The sequence below is a fragment of the Anolis carolinensis genome, chromosome 2 (assembly GCF_035594765.1).
Source record: "Anolis carolinensis isolate JA03-04 chromosome 2, rAnoCar3.1.pri, whole genome shotgun sequence".
Taxonomy (NCBI): Eukaryota; Metazoa; Chordata; class Lepidosauria; order Squamata; family Dactyloidae; genus Anolis; species Anolis carolinensis.
In genome coordinates, this window is record NC_085842.1 from 288,845,793 (window position 1) to 288,870,136 (window position 24,344).

Consider the following 24,344-nt stretch of genomic DNA (forward strand, 5'->3'; position numbering starts at 1 on the left):
TGACACCACTTGAATTGCCATGGCTCCGTGCTATGGAATCTTGGGAGTTGTCGTTTGGCGAGGAACCTGCACTTTGGACTTCGACTCCCACAATGCCTAACAGCTTAAGAGTCTGAGGGGGAAAAGGAAAGGACCTGAGGCTGTTAGGCATTGTGGGAAGGCCCAAGTTGTTTAGGACTTCAACTCCCAGAAGCCTCAGCCAAGTAGGTTAACGATGAGGAATTCTGGGAGTTGAAGTTCAAAACTCCTGGTAGGGGACCTACTGGTTGCTCCCTCGTGACGTCCGCGCCTTCGCCGGACGTCACTTCCTCTTTGGTTAGGAGTAACATCCGGGCCTGCTTCTGGTCCTCGAGAAAGTTTTCAGAGTCGAGTGGCTGCTGTTTATTCCGGCAGGGAAAACCTTTGGGCCCGCCCCCTCCCTCCTGCGCGGCCGTTGCCATGGCAGCGCCGAGGGGCGTTGGAGGCGGCGGCCGAGGTGGGTCCGTGGCTCTGATGCGCGGCCTTTCCCCTTGTTGCCGCGCCTCCTCCTCCTCCTTTCGGCCGCTGCGCCCCAGTCCGGCCCGCTGAGGAGGCCTCTGCATTCGCCCCCTCACGAGAAGGCAGCAACGAGGATGGCAGGCGAGCTGGAGACGCTGCGAGAGGAAGTGGCCGCGCTGGAGGCCGAGGTGGGCGCCTATCGGAGCCGCCTGGAGCGGGAGAAGAAGCGCCGCCTCAAGGCCCAAGCCGCCGCCGCCAAGTGGAGGAAACAGGTACCAGTTTCGATGACGGGCATCTAATTCACTAGGCATGGGCAAACTTGGGCCCTCCCTCCAGGTGTTTTGGACTTCAAGCCCCACAATTCCTAACAGCCGGGAGATTGTTAGGAATTGTGGGAGTTGAAATCCAAAACACCTGGAGGGAGGGCCCAAGTTTGCCCATGCCTGCTGTTCTCTGTCCATTGAATGCAGTTTGACACTGCTTTAACTGCCATGCCTCGATGCTATCGAAGCCTGGGGGTTGTAGTTTTGATGAGACAGCCGCACTCATGAACAAAATAGGCTAGAGGTCTTGGAAAACTACAACTCCTTGAAACACGTATCATTAAGCAGTGGAAGTTGGGCCAGACTATTAATTCTACAGTGTAAGTGCATCCTCTATTACACTTCACTTCGAAGATATACATGGGAATTGTTGATTTAGTGAAACCGAGGCACTATGTAATATAGTGGTTCTCAACCTGTTGGTCCCCAAGTGTTTTGGTTTATAGCTCAGTACTGCTCAGACTATTGGCTGTTGATGATGCTGTATTTATGTTATTGTCTTGTTGTAATGTTGTTGATTTTATTGAGATATGTTTTAATCTGTGTTTGGTTTTAATTTTTGTTGGATCAAGCTTGTCCCCATGTAAGCCGCCCCCAGTCCCTTTGGGGAGATGGAGGCGGAATATAATAATAAAGTTATTATTATATTATAACTCCCAGAAATCCCAACCAGTTTACCAACTGTTAGGATTTCTGGGAGTTGAAGGCCAAACATTTAGGGACCCACAGTTTGAGAACCACTGATGTAATGCAAGAAGCTAAAGCCTTGTAATAATAATAATAATTGTTATTCATATCCCAACCCCTTTCCAAACAGAACCCGGGGAAGCTTACAGAAAATAAAACACAGTTAAAAAAAAAAAAGCAAAAATAAATACATAATACATAAATGGCAATCTCCAAAACCTAACAGACGAACATAACAATAACACAGTAGAAAAAACATGAATTATTATTAATTTTTCGCTGGATTTAAAACATATTGTGTTCTCGAAGGCTTTTATGACCGGAATCACTGGGTTGCTGTGAGTTTTCAACAGAAAGGAGGAAACCATGAAAATGAACAAAATCTGGCTACCAGCATTAAAAAACTCTAAAATCAGGACTGTAAATAAAGAACAGCATTCAGAAGACAGAGGAATTCCAGGCAAGAAACAACCAGGGCTAGTTAACACATCCCAACAAAGGATTCCCCCAGGCAGAAAGCAGCCAGGTCTTGCAGCTTCAAGGTTTTTCAATGCTAATCAAGGTGAATAATTACAGCATTCACACTTACCTCCAACAGACGAAAGTTCTTTCTCCCACCCTGGACCTTCCATAGATAATATAAACCTACCATGCCTAGTTTCCAATATATCTCACAGCCTCTGAGGATGCCTGTCATAGACGTGGGCGAAATGTCAGAAAACAATTCTTCTGGAACATGGCCATACAGTCCTTAAGACATATTGTCCACCAGAGGCAAAACCAGTTCAAGCCAGTTGTTATTGGTATAGCTATAAAACCACCATCATCACAATTGATGATAAATCAAGCATTTTCAAATGACTGCTTCCACATCCATGTTTTTTAATTCTTTCCTAAAGGAAGCTAGGGAGAGATCCTGTCTTAATTTGTTTAGGGCAGTGGTTCCTAACTTTTGGGCCTCCAGATGTTTTGGATTTCAGCTCTCACAGTTCCTAACAGCTGGTAAGCTGGCTGGGATTTCTGGGAGTTTAAGTCCAAAACACCTGGAGGCCTAAGTTTGGGAACTACTGCTTTAGGAAGAGCATTCCAAAGCTTGGGGAGCCACCATTGAGAAGGCCGTTTCCCTCATCCCCACCAACTGTGCTTGTGAGGGTGGAGGGACCATGAGAAGGCCTTGTAAAACTACAACTCCCGTGGATACATAGCATTGAGCATTGAAGATACTTCCTATTCATAGCCTAGTATAGGATTAATGCAGTTTGACATCACTTTATAACTTCCATGGCTCAGTGCTTTGGAATTCTGGGCGTTGTAGTTTTACAAGTTCTTCTCTGCCAAGGAGTGATGGTGCTTCAACAAACTATCAATCCTGGATAAGTCGTATACTCTCAGAAAACCCCATGATAAGAAATGAATTGAAGGCACACCATCACAACAACAAACTGTTGCGTAACAGGGTTGTTGTATGTTTTCTGGGCTGAATGTTGCGTAACCACCCCTTCCTCCTCTCTAACATAACTTTCCTCAGAAATGTTCCTGTTATGGCAAAACCATCCTGCTCTGTTTTTCCCTTGCTCAGAGTGCTCTGTTGGATTAATTTAGGTCAAAAACAGCCGGCATATCCCATCTTCCCACATAACATCGCCAGTGACCAGAGATTGTGGGAGTTGCTATTCTGGGCGTCTGCATCTTATGAGTAAAAGGATTTCCTGCATCTGATGAGTAAAAGGAACGGATTGGGCTTGTCCCCATGTAAGCCACCCCCAGTCCCTTCGGGGAGATGGAGGTGGGATATAAAAATAAAGTTAATATTATTATAGATCTATAAAAATTGCTTTCTATTTTATATCTATCATATTTATCATATCTTGCCATTTTTCAAGGAAACTTTCCTTAAGCATGCCATAACATTATCTGGAGAACCTATAAAATTCCTACAGATGACCTATATTGTTCCATGTTGGTATGGTCAAGTGACGGGTATAGTAGTACTGAATATCAGCATTCTCTCTCCTCATGAAATTACCTTATACTGATTGCTGACAGCCATGGAGGGCCCAGAGATTGCACTTGTCCCCCTTTTCTCCAGGTTGTACATGGTCTTATTTGTAAAAATAGCAATTAAGTTCTGATATACATGAGGACTTTGTAAGGTTTCTACATAGCAAGTAGGTGGAGAATTTTTTTGACCAACTGGTCTTTGATTTTATACATAGAAAGTATGGCCACTATCATTGATGTCTGGCTTTTTTGTCTTGATTATTGGCTGTAAAGTGTTCCTGTCAGTCTTTCTGATTTTCTCTCATCCAACTTCTAAGTACGTTTCTTGTTTTGCAGGTTAAAGAACTGAATAGGGAAATCAGTGAAAGCAAAGGAAACAAGAAGCCATCATGCACTGTAGAAGTACAGACAGAAGATGTTTCATCGTGGTCAGATTCAGGTAACTAGCCAATGGTACAACGAAACGATAACTAAAATAGTCAAACAGTTAATTGGCCACTGCTTATTGTATTTATTTCCTTGATATAAGTTATATCTCAAGAGGTAGAGAAATGTAAATTATTTAGTCCACTGTAAAAAGCTTTATAATTGTTCTTACCATGGCTTTCAAGTTTATAATTCATCCATTTTGAATTTGTATTTCATCAGTGCCAAATGCTGGGAATCAAAGAGTATTTTGATATATAAATACATAGAAATTCAACTTTGTTCGAATTGTTTAAATCTAGCTCCCATATTTTGCAAAGATTAAAGCTTGGGCAAACTTTCAAGACAAAAGAATAATCAAAAACAAAGAACATACTATGTAAATGCCTCTAGGTACCCTTGATATTTGAATTCCATGCATGGATATTAAGAGAATGCTTTCAAACCCCTCACTGGAGATTGTTACAGGACAGCAAGGGTTCTCTAAGGGCTTGGAGTTCAAGGCCAGATGGTTTGCTCAGTGACTTTAAACTTGTAGCTTTGCTTCTTGATGTACATACGTAACAGAAGTAACTAAATTAATGTTGCTGCTCTAAACATTCTGCCACATTGGCTTTTCCTGGCTGATTTAATTGTGTTCTATAGTAGCCCTTATTTGCATGTAATCAGACAGTTTGGGAAAATATTAATTTAAATCTTAATGTAAAAAATTAAGGTTGGATTGATGTAATATTCTCAATGTGGGGCTACATTTGAAACTACAGTAGCAAAGAGGTTATGTATGTGTGCCTATTGCTCTTCTCTGTGTCCAGCTGATGATCAGAGACAAGGTGTTCTCACTGACTGCATTAGTATTGAGGAACATTTTGCGCTATGATGTAGGAGTAGCTTCATAAGCTGAATGTCTTTTGCCCACAAGTTTTTTTCCCTGTTTTGTGTTTGTTTCATTTACAGATTGTTTTATCTGTGGCTCTGATCTCTAAAATGCAACGCTTTTGACACGAAATAAATAAATCTCTAAAATCATAGAATCATAGAATATTTTTATAAAAAAATAGAATGGGGAAACCAACTGGTTTATTTCAGCATGAGCTTTTGTGGAGCTTTCAGTTCTTCGGGCATCTGAGGAAGTGTATTGAAAGCTACAAAAGCTCATGTTGAAATAAACCAGTTAGTTTTACAGATGTTCTCCCCATCTAACTTTCCTTTTTAAGTGCAGTAGACCAATACAGCTATATTGTTTTTGAATTTTTAATTCGATCAATTATTTTCTTTTATATTGTGATTTTAAAATCTTGTGAACTTTTGTATTACATGTGTGCTGGAAGATAAGTTATCATTTTAATAGAAATGAAATACTATATAATTTATATAAAATATGGCTCATTTTACATTTTTTTTGCAGATTATTACCATAATTATTATAACAGTTCTGATCCTCATGATTTACCCAATGTACCAGTGCAGTCAGATAATAAAGAACCGAACTACGAAAGTGCAGATGAGTTACAGTTAAGTGATCATTCACATGTAAATGGCACAAAGCATGATGAGCAAGGCGAACATGACTGTATAATCCACAATGATCAGGTGAGCTGCATTTTGTTGTTATAGTTCTATCCTGTTCTGCCGCCAAGATGCTGATGTGTACATTTATCATGTATTATTTTTGTGACAGCCCTATGTAGTCTAAAAGCGGATCCATGAAACACTAGCTAAGTAGGCATTATTGAACCTGCATGCATTTATCCATCTTTTTAGAAAACTACTATGGCTCTTGTTGTTTCATATGTTCTCATATACAATGTGATCCTACCTTATGTTGCTGCAGTCAACAATACAATTTTGGATGAAGAAAGAGGTTGAGTTCTCCAGATAGTTTTATTGATTTTTTTCATCCATACTGTATCCACACTAGAGAATAAAACCATTCTCAACTCCTGGTGCTTCATAAAAAGAGCTTAATTAATTAATTATTAGTGTCATATACCATCATATTTTAATATTATAAATGAAATGGGATCAACATTTAACTCTTGTGCTAATAATACAGGTAGAAAAAAGTGGACAAAATGCATAAGACAGTCTTATTATAGTTGTCAGAGTGGTTAGTGGAGGGTCCATCAGAGTCTTAAAAACAGCCTTGGGAATATCAGTATTTCTGGCATGCTGTTTCCCATCTATGGGAGTTATATTTTCTAGTATTTTTGTGGTAGGAAACAACAACTCGTAAAATATTCTGTGCTTCACCTGTTGTATTTCGTTTTAGAAAACAGAAGATCTTTTGTTAACAGAAGGTACATTAGCGGAAAGTCTAAGAGCTGCTGCAGAGGCTGCTGTATCACAAACAGGATTCATATATGATGAAAGTACTGGATTATACTATGACCATAGCACTGGATTTTATTATAATTCGGTAAATATTCAATTAGTTACTTTGTGAAATAAATACATTTTTACTAACAAATATAAGCTAATCGGATTATGAATGGTTTTTTCTTGAAGTAATAAGTAACGCTAAGAAAACAAAAATAATGAGCACCAAAATGAAATACCACTTTCTAAGGAGCTTGTCAACTTCATACAAATTGGCACAAGACTAGTAATAACAAAGGTCTAGAACAATACAAAAACCTTCTATTGGAAAGCTGATACTAAAATTTTGATACATTGCTTTAGTGGAAAAGTTAATTTCTCAAATAGGATTTGATAGGTGCAATTTTGTACTGAAGGTGAGCTGTGAAGGCCATTCCTTCAACTTGATCTATTTTACTTGCACATACGTAATAATGGTTAACTCAGTAATTTCTGCATATCACATTTCTATGCAAAGGATGTTCAAGAACTAAATTATGAAGTGTTGGATGTCTAAATTGTCTCTACCAGTCTACATTGTACCATACATAGATGATAAGAACATCAGAACGTTCTGTAGGTTTGCTTATGCATATTTTAATTCTTTTGATGGTCCCGAATATAATTTACCATCTTTTATACAGATAGGTACATACACTTTTGCTAAACTTTTGCTTGATATACTGAAATCTTTTAAGCTGTTACTGATTTAGATTTGGTTTTATACTTCATCCTTGCTTACTTTCTGTTTTCTAAAATTGTGCATACTTTCATTTTTGATCATGGTATTTTTGTGTATGACTTGTTTATTAAGTTTTAAAATATGTATTTCCTTTTAAATAATTTTCTTAAAGGAATCCCAATTGTATTATGACCCCACCACTGGAATTTATTACTATTGTGATGTTGAAAGTGGTCGATATCAGTTCCATTCACGAGTGGATCTCCAGTCTTATGGAAGTGAAAATGCTCAGCATAGCAAAGACAGAAAAAGCAAAAAGAAGAAAAAAGATGCAGAGTGGTCTGTGGCAACTGAACAGAAGGTAACTTTTGCAAAAAGCAATTTTGTTTTAGTAAACATATATTTTGGGATACATTTATTTTAAATAAATATTTTAAATACATATTTTATGATAGAGGTGCTGTGGATCATATTTAAAACTAGCTGTGCCTGGCCACGCGTTACCGTGGCGAAGTCTGGTGGTATGGAAAATAAAGTAGTGAGGAATTGGTCGTAGTTAATATATGTTATTTCTTAAAGCTTGTGGATATAAAGTATTTCTTGTTGTTCCTTTTTTTTTTGTCTGTTCAAGAAGCCCCATTGGCTGCCATTTACTTTCCGGGCCCAATTCAAGGTGCAGGTTATTACCTACAAATCCCTAAACGGTTCGGGACCCACCTACCCTGTTTCCCCTAAAATAAAACATCCCCAAAAAATAAGACCTAGTAGAGGTTTTGCTGAATTGCTAAATATAAGGCCTCCCCCGAAAGTAAGACCTAGCAAAGTTTTTGTTTGGAAGCATGTCCACCAGACAGAACACCAGAGCATGCAGAATTGATAAATGTACGTACCATAGAGTGTTGTACATGGAAATAATGGTAGCAACAAGAAATTCTTGATAGGATTCACAGTTTATCTGGTTATGCTGGTACAGTATATAATAAATGCTCTTTTTTTTGTTCAACAATAAATGTGAATTCTTCTTCATGGAAAAATAAGACATCCCCTGAAAATAAGACCTAGAGCATCTTTGGGAGCAAAAATTAATATAAGACACTGTCTTATTTTTGGGGAAACACGGTACCTTCGTGACAGCATTTTCCCCATGAACCTGCGTGATCTCTTCGATCGTCGGGGGAGACCCTCTCGCTTCCGCCTCCATCTCAAACATGGCTTGTGGAGACGAGGGAGAGGGCCTCCTTCGTGGTGGCCCCCCAGCTCTGGAACTCACTCCCCAGGGAGATTAGGCGGGCACCCACCCTGTTAGTCTTTAGGAAAAGCTTAAAAACCTGGCTTTTCCAGCAGGCTTTTGGAGAGTGAATACTCATCCTATGTCAGGTTCCCATCCCAGTGACCATTACTATATCCAATGCACTTTATTCTATCCCATCAGTTAGAAACAATTTCAACATCTAAAGGTAAAGGTTTCCCCTGACGTTAAGTCAGGTCGTGACCAACTCTGGGGGTTGGTGCTCATTTCAATTTCTAAGCCGAAGAGCCGGCATTGTCCATAGACATCTCCAGGTCATGTGGCCAGCATGACTGCATGGAGCGCCGTTACCTTCCTGCCAGAGCGGTACCTATTGATCTACTTACATTTGCATGTTTTCGAACTGCTAGGTTGGCAGGAGCTGAGGTGCTCATTCTGCTCCTGGGATCCGAATGGTCCAAAATGCGGCAGCCAGGCTGCTAGCAGGATCATCTATAAGATCCCATATTACACCGATTCTGAAACAACTGCATTGGCTACCAATAGAACATCGGATCTCTTACAAGATACTGCTCATGACATTTAAAGCTCGAAATGGCCAAGGACCAATATATCTTAGGGACCGCCTCATTCCTTTTTTCCATCAGTGGTCACCTCGATCCTCCCAGGAAAATCTCCTATACGTACCGGGCCCTAGGGAGGTACACATGGAAGCTAAAAGGTGTAGAGCCTTTTCGATCTATGCTCCAATTCTGTGGAACTCATTGCCTCCATATCTTAGAGCAATGTCGGAGTTGCGACCTCTTGGAAAAGCGCTCAAGACTTGGCTGTTTGGTTGTGCATTTAAGTAAATCAGATCTAATTTGCCAAATAGTCACTGTTGAATGTTTTTATGTTGAATGTTTTTATGATGAATGTTTTTTATATTGTGGAATGATATTTTAAATTGTAAGTCGCTCGGAGCACTCTGGTGGAGAGCGACTAATTAAGAAATAAAGTGAAGTGAAGTGAAGATTTTAACCTGGGATCTTTTGGTCCGCAAGTTCAGCAGCTCAGGGCTTTAACACACTGTGCCACCAGGCACAGTACCTCAGCCCAAATTCCCCTATTAATTGCAGCACTTGGGCTTTCTACTTCATTTCCTAGTTTACAATATACTCTATGTGCACTTTGGCCCAGTTCGTTTTTATAATCTTTGCTCAGTTTTTAAGATTATGTTTAATTGATATTACTGCTTTTTAATGTTTAATGAGTATAATGGTGATGTGAAGTGTTTTTATGTGATATATTTTTTCTTCTGATGATGATTGTAATTACCCAGGCTTGGCCCCATGCAAGCCGCACCGAGTCCCTTCGGGGAGATGGAGGCAGGGTATAAAAATAAAGTTGTTATTATTATTATTAGTAGTAATATTATTATATTTCTAATGTAATGATTAGTGAGAAAAGAAAACATGAACTCAAGACTTAATATATTGAAAAGGTGACTTAACTGGAAGATTTGAAAATAGCTCCACTTGACATGTATAATAGTTTGAAATTGCTGTAACTGCCATGGCTCCATCCTGTGGAATCCAGGAATTGATAGTTTGATAGAGTATTTACAATTCTGTTATATAGTTCAGGGGAGTGCATCAAAGTTCTCTGGCAGAGAATTGGTATATCATCAAAATTCCAGAATTCCATAAGTATCATTAGAGATGGTTTGTAAATGATAATGATGATTAATCATTTGTCTTAAGAGTCAGAAGCTTTGCCCTTGCCACATATGACAAGCTTCATATTAAGCTTCATTTGTATGTGGTCAGTATCGATGTACAGCCACCTAATTTCTGTTTTCAGTAATACTTCTGTTTGCTGCTTTTGCTGGTGTGCATTGTCTCCCTAATGAATGCAATTATTTGCTATCAGGGAATTGTCATATCTTCTTTAATTACTTTTTGTTCTGCCTGATATTTCATATAATCCAACATTTATGTTTCTGTACTTCGTATAAGAGCTTTACACTAATGGAAATTGTTGAATTGGAAGACAAATCTTAGATATCTCAGATCAGTGTGTGCTTATAATTTGGCAGTATATAAAAGTTGATGCCCAACCAGCATAGACTTTTTTAAACGGAACAAATACAGCTTTTTCCAATTAGAAGTTTGTTATCTGCTTGGATGATTTTATTTTAATATAATCTGGCTTCATTTTGGCTAATTTGGAAAATAGTTTCGTTACTTTTAGGTTGATCAATTTGATTTGTAGAAATTAGGTAGAAATAAAGTTTAGAAGAGTAAAGTAGGGCCAGTTATACAGGGTGTTTGGAAAAGGCGCAGTTTGGGAGCGCTCTCAGTTTGATCGGTAGCCCCCTGACAGACACAAACATCATCCTGCCCACCACTCAAGTGAAGGCTTTCATACAGGTAGCATTTCATCCTAGATATTATATTTTTCTTCCAGAATAGACATTTCATGGTTCCTTAATTTACATGACCCCGCCCACTGCCTCTACCTTAACCCTTTTCTACGGCACACAGCAAACAGAGAAATTGATCAGCAACTGAACAAGAGGTTTGGGGAGAATTCACCATGATTTACATTGAAAACCATACTATTATCCTTAATAGGTGGTTAGGCAAACAGATACGTAAATGTGTCTCTGGCTGTGACTGAAGTCAAGATGGGCAGGCTAACTGGTTCTTTGCTCTACAAAGGTCAGGAATCTCTTGAATGTTAAACACAGGTGGCATTATTGAAACCTTTGGGGATTGTCAGCATACTGTTGGGACTGAAATTGAATAATTTTTTGGTTATTTAATATTTAATGTTTATTTTACTTAAGTGATATTTGTCTTTACTGTTCTAATGTAACACAAATCCTATGTAAAATCATACTATGTATTTTTGACATTAATATTGACATCTGAAATATATACAAAAAAGTTAGCTTTAAGCACTTCAGTATAACCGTAAATTACTATAGCATCTATTAGATGAATCCAAATTTCATATGAAATAGTTGCATTGTTTACATATCAAATAACTGATGTTCTCAATACTGCATGGTTGCAAAAATCTATTTAATTGATATCTCTGATTCCATTTGCCCCTGTGTGCAGCAATGGATGAGAGTGTACTAACAGTTCTAGAGGTGATGCTGTTTGAACTGTGAAGAAATGCTACCTGGTAGTGAGATAGCAAATCAAAAAAGAACATCTAGGATGAGGATTTTAGCATTGAATGTTAGATAGGTATTTTTCTCTTGAAACTACCTTGATCAGGGTGTTAACACACTCATGGAGTAGTTCTCATTTTCAGATTATAAAAACTAGTATAGTAAGACTGTAATGTATCTGTAAGTACACACTACTCTTGTGTGTGCCTTCAAGTCACCTGTTGACTGATAGTGACCTCATGAATTTAATACAGTTTTCTTAGACAAAGAATACTTGTTGGTGCTTTTGCCAGTTGGTTCCTGTGAAATACAGCCTACAGCATTTGGTATTCACTGGTGGCCTCCTGACCAAAGTACAGGCAGTCCCCGAGTTACAGACATCTGACTTACAAATGACTCATAGTAAAGAATGGGGGTGGGACAACATGAAGTGAGAAAAATCTATCCCTCACAAAGGAAATTCACTTCTGAAAGAGTTATCCTGGAGGGAAAGGTGTCTCAACTGAAGCTCTGTCACCAATCCTTGCTTCCTGGTAGCTTTTTCGTCCTAACAAATCTTCCTCAAAGAGGGTTGATGTAACTAACTACAGGCAGTCCCCAAATTACAAACACCCAACTTAAAAATTACTCACAATAATGGGGTTGAAACAACAGAAAATGAGAGAAATCTACCCCTCGGAAAAGAAATTCACTCCTGGAAGAGTTATTATGGGGAAAAGTTTTCTAATCAATCCTTTTTTCCACAATAAACCAAATTTTTTAAAATTCAATTATCACAGAAACAGAAAGTAAGGTGAAATCTTATAAACGGGCACAAGACAGCAAAACAAACACCACATGGATGATTACCCTTCTGTATGCTATCCAAGACTGAAACATATATTTTTGGCTGGAGTTACACTCAAAAAATGCACCTGTTCTGACTTACAAACGAATTCAACTTAAGAACAAATCGACAGAACCTACCTTGTTTGTGACTTGGGAATTGCGTGCACTTTAGAAGGAAACTCGGGCCTGCCTACTTTTTTGTCTAGCTAGCTAATGCTGCAGGAGCTTCAGGCCTGGCTATGGTGTTTTCTAGGAGAAAAAATTGTTAGGAAAATATTGTGTCTGCTTCCCGTATGCTTTCTGACAATTTGGTTGGTTTGCTGATCAGTTTGGTGGTTTCACTGCTGAGAGAAAATGAGGCAGAAAACACAGGAAATGCTAATTGGTCAGAGGGATCAAGAAACGTTAATATAGAAATCTCTGAAATGGATAGAACTGCCTGGTTAAAAAAAGACTGACACTAAAAAGTTAATGATGGGACCTGAAGATTGAGGGTAAGTTGACTAATAGTCAACACTGAAGAGGATTTTACCATAATGGCTTACAATAAATTGAACTGATGATCAGGTATCACTTGATATTATTACAACAGGTATCTCTAAATATACCAGCTTATTCGCATATTTGTGTCTAGTGGTTCACAAAATCCAGTTCATTTTAATAAAAAAAATTCTCAAGTTTCATTCTCTGTAAATCTTCAGGAATTGAACACAGATGAACAGAAATCTTCCAACAGTTTGAACTGCCTTTCTACCACTGATGAAGTAAGCTTGCTTGAGGAGGAAGACTCTCTACATGTGAAAAAAGCTAAATTGGACATTGATAGAAGAAACAGCTTAATAATCAAAGACTCAAGTATTCCAAATAGCACCAATTTACAGCTCAAGAACACACAGTGTACTTCTATAGATGACGGTAAAACAGAGTCTGAGAGTGAACCAGAAGAAGGTGAAATTACAGACTCTGAACAAGAAGAGTATAGCAGTGAAGATGAAGTGTCAAGTGACGACACTGTAAATTCAGAAGATAATGACAGTGAAGGTGAATTTTTTTACCAAATATTCTTAAATAATTGCAGGTTGGTGAACAAACAAAATAGATAATGGCAAAAACTGAAATCTGTAAGTTTGAATTAAGACAAAATCAGTGTCTGCACTGAAATTACAAAAATTGCCCGATAGTCTCTCCATTGTATAATGTTCCAGTATTGAATTAAATGTGGATTGTAGTATTGTACAAATTTTGTTATGTATCACATGTATTAAACAATCTGCATAACTAATTGGACTGTTTAGGTGACACGGTGCTGAAATAGGCTTCTTAAAATATATATGTTACTTTCCTACTTGCTTGGTCCACACTGTGAACATGTCTGCCTGCCTCTGGAATTTAGCATTCATAAAGGTGGTTCATTTCTGTCTTGGTACCATTAAATATTACTCATAAGAATTTAAGCATAATTATCTTGGATCATTCAAGAGGACTACTTAAGCCAGCTTTCTGTTCCTATAGAAGTGGCCAATCAGATACCTATGAGGTGCATAGCAGGATAGAACAATACCCTCCTTTTACAACCCCTCCCATAGTAACTGCAGTTGAAAGGCATATTGAATGTTAAGCAAGTGGTTGGTATCTATAGCAGAAGGTAATAAAAATATCTACCTCATTTGAACACATTTCTAGGTGTTTGTGAAGTTGTCAGGGCTTTTAGAAAATCATCCCATAGTATTCCTCTCAAAAGCTGTCCTCTCAGGTCTAGCAGCTTTCCTTTTCACCTAATATGACCATATTATCTCTGGATCACTTTGAGAATTTAGTATGGTTTTTCTTTCTGCTTTTAGAAGTAGTGGGTCTTCTATCTGTTGGCCTCAATTTCTACCAGAAACTATTGTTAATGTTGTTTTATCTGCGTTTTTCACATATGTAACCAAAATGCATCTCTCTGACCCAACAGTAATAGTTCTGGTGGTCAGTTAGATGGGTTTCTGGATGTCTTAATTTTTCGAATTATGCCTATCATTTTTTCAAATGAATGCACATGTACAGTTCATTTCACCTAGTTTGATACATTGACCCATCTGTTAGACCCTGCCTTCCTTAACCTGATGCCATCGATGGTAGAAATGTTGTAGGTACAATGATAGTGTTCCATTATTCTAGTGATTGCACTTCCTCCCCTCTAGCACAGGGAAGCTGTGATTCTCATAAAAGGATATCACAGCCAGGTCTGAGCCACTTGTATCTGAATGCCTAGAGCCAAGTTAGTCCAAGAGGAATGTCTTACCAGGCTTCTCCAACCTGCAGCTCTCCAGGTGTTTGTGCCTCCAACTCCCAGAAGCCCTAGTCAGCTTGTTCAGTGGTCAGGAATTCTGGGAGTTGAAGCCTAAAACAGCTGAAGGGTTGCAGATTGTGCAGGCCTCCTAACAGATTTATGTAAATAACTGAAACAACCACTAAGCGGTATTCAGAAAGTTGTTACTGTTTCAAAATTTTTCACAACCCCCATTTTCTCTTACGAGGCACCTTTAAGAAGCACTAGTCTAGCACATCTTGAAGGCACCAGTTCGGGGAGGCATGGTTTAAATGGATTTAATGACTAGGCTATACTGATAGTTTGAAAATAAAAAGGTTTTACAAAAGAATTACTATTTTCCCTTATGTTTCTGTTTAAAATTGATGTAGATGCAGACAAGATCTGGCCACCTTGTATTAGAGTGATTGTAGTTAGATCACCTGTACTCCAGATGGGATCTCTGTATATCATCACAGCTGTCAAACCTGCCACAATTGGAAGGTAATGCAAGTACATGTAGAAGAGAAAACAGAACTGGCTGCCTTTTTTTACATCCTAGTTTTTATTTTATTTGAAATGCCAAAGACTCCCATTTGTAGTGAAACTAAAATATATACTTATGGTAAATTCATTTAGTTACTTTTCATGCAACACGACCCAATTAAAAAGTATTTGACTAACATTATCTGGTTCTCATATTGTAGTATAGGAGGAATACGTGCTGAGCAGCTGAACAAAGGGAATTCTTGTGTGGAATTTTGTTTGAATGGGTATTTAAAGCTACCACAGGTTGATATATGTATATGTGCATCAGCAGAAGAAAGCTGCCAAACGTTTTCTCATATTTCCAACCTGTCTCCATTCAAATTACTATTCTGGTGGTTAAGTGCCCTTGTTGATTTTGTTAGAATCTGGCCAAAGCAGTAGAAAACTTTCTGAATACAATTCCCTATGTTGTATCTTAAGAACCAGTACAGTACATGTTTTGTATTTTTTTTTCACTAGCTCATTTAGCAGTAAATTATGCAAGGCCATCACCCCTTTTCATACTGAAACTAAATGTAGCATTTCAGCAGTTCTCCTTGGAACTCTTGTTCTGGGAAGAATTAGAGGTTATTTACTAGAGATTGATGTCCTTTCTTAAAGTTCTAATTCCATTGATGAAAGTGTACTGTTGATAACCTAAGGCAGTCTCAAGCCATTTCCTGATGTTCCTTAATTATTGCATCCTTTTACAGAGCAAAAAATATGGAACACACGCTCCAGATTCCAGAAGTGGGCGTTAGTAAGGTAAATTCTTGATAGAATTCCATATATAATTCAAAATCTATTAAGGAAATATAAAAACAATTAAGTTATATCATACATTGTTAAAGAAACATCTTTTTGTTTTTTTAGTTTCATGCAGAAGTATATTTTGATCACGAATTGCAAAGCTATGTTCTTGTGGATCAAGGCAGTCAAAATGGTACTGTTGTTAATGGAAATCCAATTCTGCAGGTGAGTATTAAAAAGGGGAAAGTATTGTGTTGTTCAATCCTGTGGGTTTGCCCAACAGGGAAAATTGCCATATCTTTGCTTTGAACATGCAGTGTCTTTGTAGTGCTGTTGCCACTTGCATTTTCTTTATGATATTCCATATCGTTTATTGTCCTTTTTGAAGCAATAGGCCCCACACCTTTTTATCAATATTTACTTTCTGTAGCCTGGATTTTTCTTTTTCTTTCTTTCTGGCCATAGCCCAAAGCAAAAAGTGAGCCCCAAGTTTTGGAACATGGAGATGAAGTGAAGATTGGGGAGACAGTATTATCCTTTCACATACATCCTGGCAGTGAAACCTGTGATGGATGTGAGCCAGGGCAGGTGAGAGCCCATCTACGCCTTGATAAGAAAAACAAATCTTCTGGTAAGTGATAAACTGTTGGTTACAAACATCTCATTGGCAACTTCCAGGGGAAAAACATAGATGGAAACATGTTCTTAATAAGATATTTTTAATAAAATAAATGATTCACCAAGTAAACATAAAGCAAAGTAAGCTTTGTTGGTCTCTAGTAAAACTTCCAAATCCCTACACAAACAGTATCCTTATCATGTTTGTATGTGCTTTCAAGTCATCAGCTGACCTATGGATTTCATAGGGTTTTCTTAACCAAGGAATACCCAGATATGGTTTTGCCAGTTCCTTCCTCTGAAATTTAACTCAACAGCACCTCATATTCACTGGTGTTCTCCAATACAAGCACTAGGTCTGGTGACATTAGGGTATTAGGATCATCCAGATACACACGTTGAGCATTGTCTTTGGACAAGATGAGAAGGAGGGGAGGATGTTAGGGTCATGAAGTTTGGACAATCTGAATCCTAACAGGAAATAGAGGATAAGGCACAAGTATAAATGATGGCTGTAGTTAGGGTTTGTCTGCACTGGTCCTATACTCTGGTTTCAATCAGAAACAATTCCTGGAAATTCAAATGACATGCAGGGGCATCCAGTGTCTAACACGGTAAAACTGGTTAATGCTATGAAATTTTGACAAACATCTGGAGCAGCTCTACCATCCATACAGCTGGACCGACTCAACTTTGAAGCAGTCCATTGTCCACATGGCCACGCACCACCATTCCCTTTTATCTATTGCAGTGCTCCAGACTACCCCTGGATTTGAGTGTATGTGTAACTCGTCTCCTTAGTTTGATTAGATTCAAGCATTTTGTGCAGAATTGCAAATTGCCACCTTACATTATGTAACATGATCTGAATCAATTTTTTTCTTATCCGATTGTCTTCTCTGGATGGACATTTTACTGTGGTCTTTTTTAAAAAGTGAAATTATATTTTCTGTTCTTTTAGTTGGCCTTTCATTGACAAAGGAAGAAAAGGAATTAATTAGAAGAAAAGAATTAAAACAAATACGTGTAAAATATGGTTTGCAGGTATGTCTCTTTTTTAAAAAAAGATATGTTTATACATACCATGTATACTTCTATATATGTCAATCTCATGTTTAAGTCAAGGGCAGGTTTGGGGTCAAAATTATGCATTTTGATATGATTTACTAATTAGTCAAGGGTCATCCCACAGAGAACGGAAATTGCTAGTCCCACCTCAAGGGGGGCAGCGGCCCCTGCCCACAGTTTCGGCCATTTTCCTTATTCAGGCACCCTAAAAGGCCAAAGTGGCATCATGGCAGAGAGAGTAGAGGGGATTACTTCTTCTTTTAGGTTCTCCCAGGATGGGCTAAGTTCTCACCTTTTGCCACCATACTCAGAGATGGGAATGGTTCCTTTTTTATAAGAATTAACGTACAGTACTTATCAACCCAGGTTTTTAAGGCTGATTTTTGGACTAAAATTTGTAGAATTATACATGAGTTACAGCAAATGGATTTGAGAATCCCTTTCTAATAGTTGCACTTTATAGTTACAGGTGTGGTAAGATAAGAATTAAAATATGGCAGTTGCTTTATGTGCCAGTTTTCTCAGAAACTTGTATTCAGTGCTTTAAAAAATTGACCTCTGAATTTGGAAGTGTCTTAAAACCATCATTACTAGTTGACACTGATGATCCCAAATCCTGATATTATGAGGAGAAAAAAGTAGCACTTTCTCCAGATCAGGCAAGTTTTATAAACCTGCCATGTTACCTTCTTCATTAATTGTATCTTCTTTCTTAACATTAACTTTCCTCATAAGGAATGTATTCAACCCCCCCCCCCCCCCCCCGTCTTCACTACCTCTTCCTAAATTTGAAATTTGAGAAAAGTAATATTTCTAAAATCACTGACAAAGTATGGAACAATGTTCAGTGAACTGGTTTAACTAGCTATAAGTGCGTGCTCGTGTTTCTTTGGGGGGGGGAAATAACAAACATGATTTGTGTTTTTGAAAAGAATACAGAATATGAAAACGATAAAGCTATAAAAAATCCAAATTACAAAGACAGAGCAGAAAAACGCCGTGAAACCGTTGGAAGTGAAGGAAATTTTCACAGAGACGATGCTCCAGCCTCTATACATGTGTAAGTCATTTTGATTTCTATTGTTTTGAATATATTATGGTTGTTATTCTTACACACTTGTGTGTCATGGCAATTCACTAAGTGTGTATATGTATATGTATGATTATGTATATAATCCAACTTATTTAATTTGTAATTACAAAAAGTGTGTGCCACATGCTTTTTGTAATCACAAATTAAATAACTTCAATAATGTGCTTACAGATAAATTTAATGATCTAATTTACTTACTGAAGTTGTTTTAGAAACACCTTTCCCGCAAATAATATACACTTTTCTTAATGTTGTGTTTTTACCTTTTGTTTTGACAGTGAAATTAGTGATAGCAACAGAGGTCATAAGATGTTGGAGAAAATGGGATGGAAGAAAGGAGAAGGACTTGGAAAGAAAGGTGGAGGAATAAAGGATCCGGTAGGTGTATTTCATTATACAGATTCCACAGGAATTGCAATCCCACTGAAATCATAATTATTTCTGAATAGTGCCCACACATACATACATACATATAAAGAGGGAGAAAAAGGGGATTTCCCTCCAGTGGATGTTTAGGGTTTCTATGCCTGAGTAATTACCACTGAAGTATCGGCACTTCTTGTGCCGATCGTGCCTTGTATTGTTAGCAGACTGTACTGAGAAGATACTTTATGCTATCTTTTGGATAAATTATTTTGCTGAATTGGGAAGAATTGATTAACAAATCTTTTTATTAATTGGATGATGATGATGAAATGTGTATAAGAACTATGATGGCTGTAGAGAAACAAAAAGCGAGTAGCCATTCCAGATGTTTCATATTTTGCATTATGTAAATAAACCTTGGGTAAATGAACAGACTGGGCAGGTCTTTGTTATGTGTGGTATGGGTAGCCCAAGGCAGCTGTTTGAACTCAATTTATTATTTATTTTATTTTGTCAAAATATTTACATCCCATCTATATCATGGAACCTCAGGGCTGTAAACAGGAAAAACAAGTTTAAATACTAAAAATAATTTAAACTGACTAAAACATGTACAATACACCATGGGAGAACAGTTTGAAAGGGTAAAATAGTTTGCAACCATGTAAACTTACTAAAGACACAATTGGGGCCCAAAAGGCCTTAATAAAGGCAATAAGGTCTGTGACAATTAGATCTTTAAGAGGACAGCAAAACCACATAAACAGGGAGCCATAGCAAAGAAGTCAAAGAGCTGTTCCCTTCAGTCATGGCTCACATGCCTGAAATATCAATATCATAATTACCATCATAATTATAATATCCTGTTTTCCCTTCTTAAATGAGACTCAAAGCAGCTGAAAGTGAGATTTGTAAGAAATATCAAACTGCAACTACCACGTTACACTATATATAAAAAAAGGGTATTTGATAAACATTCAGCCTAAGTGGCCATTGCAAATTATAGGAAAGTAGCAACATCTGATACTGTTCCTTGTTAATATCTATCCTCATTTAACATTATAGACTTTTAAAAATGTAAGGATTGTATTGTTTTGCATTAGTTTGCAACTAGCCACATTGTGTTCCCCAAACCAAAATGGCAGCATAAAATTCATAACAAATACATTAAAACTAGCAAAGTAGTTCTCAGATTTCCACATGCTGCCAAGGTTATAAAATAATATGTTGAACATATATTTATATGAATTTGATACCTGACAGATCAAGCTTCAGCTGCACAGAAAACATGCTGGCCTTGGTTCAAGTATTCCTATCTCTACTGAAGACGTTCAGATCATCAACACCAAGAACAAAAGAAACTGGGATAAAGCAAGAGAAAGATTTGCAGAAAATTTCCAGAACTCTAAATCCAAGAAGAATGTATCTAAGGATCTACAGAATGAAACTGATTTAATTTAAATAGAACCTTTTTATTTTTTGCTAAAGTATGTTAGATAACTTTTAGTACTGTATATTTCTTAGACAGCTTTATAGGTAGATCACCTGCAATCTATTATTTGGTTTATGTTTTTGTTTTACTTCTGAGTGTAAGATATTCATGAACTAAAATAGTGCCGGTTTTAATTAAAGGGATTTGAGATTTATATTGTGGAACAACCAGGAAATTTAGGAGAGATGTTATTTGCTCACTTAAATAGCAATTATTTTAGTCTGTTTTCAGACTGTGGATCTAATGAGCTTATGCAAAACGACTGGCTGTGCTATGTTCAAATTAGGTATCCTTAACCTGAAAGAATCAGTAGTGATCCACTTCTTTATGAAATCATTGGACTTTCTAGAAGTTCACAAGTGAGACATCTATTGTAAATGTGTTATTGTTCTTTGGGATGAGGAAACAATGAACAAGAATGTATTTCTCAAAAAGAGCATGTTTTCTTCTGTGAAGAATTTGGGTAGCTTGTTGTGAAACTGCCATGATATCCAAATCTGTTCTACACATTAAAAATTGAAAGGACACTCTTAAGAGCAATATTTGTGGCAGAAACCAAAGTGGTGGTGGTGGTGGTGGTGGGGGGGTGTCAGGTGAGTCCTGTACCCAAGGAGCCACTTTGAACACTTAGCATGCAAGCACAACTGTAGCCTGATCTTCTCAATACTTACTAACAATATGCAGGGAGATCTGAGGTAGAAATATTCATTTGTGCATTTTGAAGTGGTACTTCGGAAGTCTGTACTGCATTCTTAAAGGACATCCTATTGGTTTCACTGGTAGTGCATACATGCTAATACCAGATGGCAAGGGGGAAATGTCAGGAGGCTGCTGGCTTTGCCACAATTTTTTCAAATGCTGGATGGGACCACAGCATTAAGGCAACATGGCTTGGACAGTTGTCCATGTTATGGGGTACAAGTGGCATGCTGTCATGAAGCCACTAGAAGGGTGCCCCATCGCATCCATGTGTGGACTAGCCTTAGGAGATGCTGCACCTTCACGCCGTGTGGCAGTAGGCCTTTACAAATTCACTGGAGTGGCTCGAGGTTTTCTGCTGACCACCATTATAACTCTGTTAGGCCTATTCTGTATCCATTGCTGGCAATGGAACTTAGCCCAATAATATTGTTTTTCTCTGTTCCAGAACAGAATACTTATTTATTGAAATCTCAATAAAATAATGCTTTCAATTTACCAGGTGTCTGCACTTCATGCTTCTCCTGAGTTTCATGTGTACTCTTATGTTAAAATTATTGCAGTTTCTAATAGCATGTTTCCTCAAGAGTTACCATTTTGTTTATTTAAAGATGCTGAACTGCTTAAACTGACTTACACCTTAGGAAGAATTCTCAGTCCTCTTCTGTACAGCCTTATTGGACTTAAAGGAGGAGTGGGAAAGTAGCAACTCCAAGCATTAGCAAAATTCTGGAAGAGGCTAAAGGTCCAATTCTAGTTTTGAGACTGTTTTGTGGTAAATAATCATGGAAAGAAACCTATTTTAAAAATTGATTGTTGATCACAGAAGCTTTCCAGCATCAGTTAACTTTTCAGGCCAAAAAAATTGTAGTCTGAGAAGAGACACAGAACTACAAAAATACTTTCCATTCATTTAAATTTTAAAGAATCGTGTTCCTGGTTCTTACAGTCTACTGCTACCACAAACCTGGAAGGAGACCATAATTCAGCCCTAATCCTAAACATGTTCAAATCCAATTTGTAGTCAATTTCAGGCTCAAGTGTTGCAGCTTTGACTGTTCAGAAATGTATCAAGCATTAGACATGGCGTAAACAACCCCTCTGGCTTCAAACGACTTACTTAACAGTCTGCTATGCAAATTGTTTGATACATTTCATGCAGCAGTGGGAGAAAACAGCATTCACTTCTTGCAAGTCTGATTTTGGAGAACCAAAGGCACAACTGTTTCTGTGGTATAGGAGACTGTCAAAGCCCAGCTCAGGATCCCTGCCATCTACCAACCAACCCACTTTCTCAAGTCAGGGTTCCAAGAAATAATCCATTTAGATCCAGGTGCTGCCACATCAGTCTTTTTCTTACCATTGGAAGAATCTCACCTTAGCTCAGAAATCACTGGGCTTCTTATTGAAGCAGATTGCAGTTTGACACTCTATGAATTGAAATGGCATTTATAGCAGTATTAGACACACACAATTTTTAATCTAATTGTATTGTCCACCTCAGTGCTTCCATGTTTCTATTGCAATCAACTTCTAAAAATTAAGTCACATCAAGCAATGTATTACTGAAACTGCCTTTAATCAAGTAGGTTTTCCATAATTTAATTATTACAGCTGTGATCATTCTAATTGTGTAACATTTCAAGAGGGGTTCAGATTGCACCATTTCATCGTAAAAGTATGGAAATGCAGGTCTCAAAACTTACTTTAAAAACATATTAATACACATGCAGTAGAATGAAAGTCATTAAGAGCTTTCACCGTGAGCTCTAAACGTGATCACCATGTTTAAATATCAGAAATGATGTCACACTGAGGAGGTGGCAAGTTTGCTCTAGCCCAAACATGGGCAAACTTCGGCCCTCCATGTGTTCTGGAGTTCAACTCCCACAATTCCGAACAGCCTACCAGCTCTAGACTCTAGAGACAAGGATACAGAGCAACAAATTAGAACTACAGGAAAAGAGATTCCATCTAAAGATCAGGAAGAACTTCCTAAGGTAAGAGCAGTGGAATATGCTGCTGTCTCGAAGCGTCATGGAATCTAGATGTTTTTAAACAACCTGCATGGTCATCTGTGGGGAGTGCTTTGACTGTGTTCCTATCTGGCAGAATGGACTGGATGGCTCTTGGGGTCTCTTCCAAATCTATGACTATATGAAATATTTAGAGTGGTTTAGAGGTGGGCAGGGTTTATTTAACTTTATTGAGCATGTTAATTAGTTAAGTCTTTTTAAAATGTGAAGGTGCATATATTTTCCATGGTTTAGAAAAGCTCTGCCCCTTCTAAAGTGTCAAAACTGACATGTTGGCAGAACATTTTTTAAAAAAAAAATAAGATTGTGTTTTTCTTCTCTTTCTTCCAAACACATGATGTAAGAACTTCATTGCTGCAAGGCTCTACCGTCCAATTTCACAGCTTTCTTAACCTGTGGAGAGAAATGAAATTTTGAAATCTGTGGCCTGACTTGAAATAGAAACAGCCCATTGCTTCATACGCAGAAGCATGTGCCTGAAAAAATAATAACTCTAAACAACTATGAATTCTTAGTTGCTTCCTTAAATAGCCTGTAGGTTTGTAAAAGCATACTGTATATGCAACCAGCAGCCATATTCCTATATGGTCAAAGGAACATGATTTGCGTTTGCACCATTTTGATTTTGGAGGTGATAACCAATAAATGCAGTACATGCAACTGCCTTATTTTCTCAGTCCTCCGTAATGTGACACCTACGTTTGGAGTAGAAACACATACAACAATACAGTATTTGCCATTGTGTACCTTCAAGTCAATTCTGACTTTGGCAACCCTAAGGTGACCCTACGAGGGTTTTCCTCACAGAATGTGTTCAGAATGGGTTTTGTCTTTGCCTTCCTCTGAGCCTGAGAGAGTGGGCCTTGTCCAAGGTCACCCAAGGGGTTGCCATGGCTGTGGAGGAATTCGAACTCTGGTCTCCTAGAGTCCCAGCCCAATACCTGAAGTGCTGCACCACGTTGGCTCTCTGTTAAGTGTATTAGCATATATGTAATTGTGATTTCAAGCCAGCAAGGTGTAATGGTTTGAGCACTAGAATGTGGCTCTGGATACCTGAATTTGAATCCCTATTGAGCCATGAAGACCCACTTTCTTGACAAGTCTCTCACCCTGAAGCTGACTTTGCTGACATGTAGTTGAATGAGTTGAGATCCTGGAACTGGCAGACAGTGGCCATGTGTCTCCAAGTTGCTTGCTATAACTGAAATTCTCT

The 24,344-nt window shown here is 38.0% G+C and overlaps 1 protein-coding gene and 1 non-coding gene across 2 annotated transcripts; one reads left to right on the forward strand and one right to left on the reverse strand.

The window, feature by feature from the left end:
- The first annotated feature begins 331 nt into the window (after positions 1-331).
- On the forward strand, positions 332-21,593 carry aggf1 (angiogenic factor with G-patch and FHA domains 1). The gene is made up of 14 exons (XM_003216305.4): positions 332-749; positions 3,825-3,927; positions 5,320-5,504; positions 6,184-6,330; positions 7,124-7,312; positions 12,893-13,232; positions 14,874-14,985; positions 15,723-15,774; positions 15,883-15,984; positions 16,225-16,390; positions 17,339-17,421; positions 18,378-18,505; positions 18,817-18,916; positions 20,168-21,593. Exons 1-14 carry the CDS (start codon positions 612-614, stop codon positions 20,363-20,365), a joined length of 2,043 nt encoding a protein of 680 aa, XP_003216353.2. The 5' UTR covers positions 332-611; the 3' UTR covers positions 20,366-21,593.
- Positions 21,594-23,683: 2,090 nt separating this feature from the next.
- Positions 23,684-23,815, reverse strand: LOC134297281 (small nucleolar RNA SNORA47). Its single transcript, XR_010004009.1, has one exon. It is a non-coding gene; the product is annotated as a small nucleolar RNA SNORA47 (small nucleolar RNA).
- Positions 23,816-24,344: the final 529 nt, after the last annotated feature.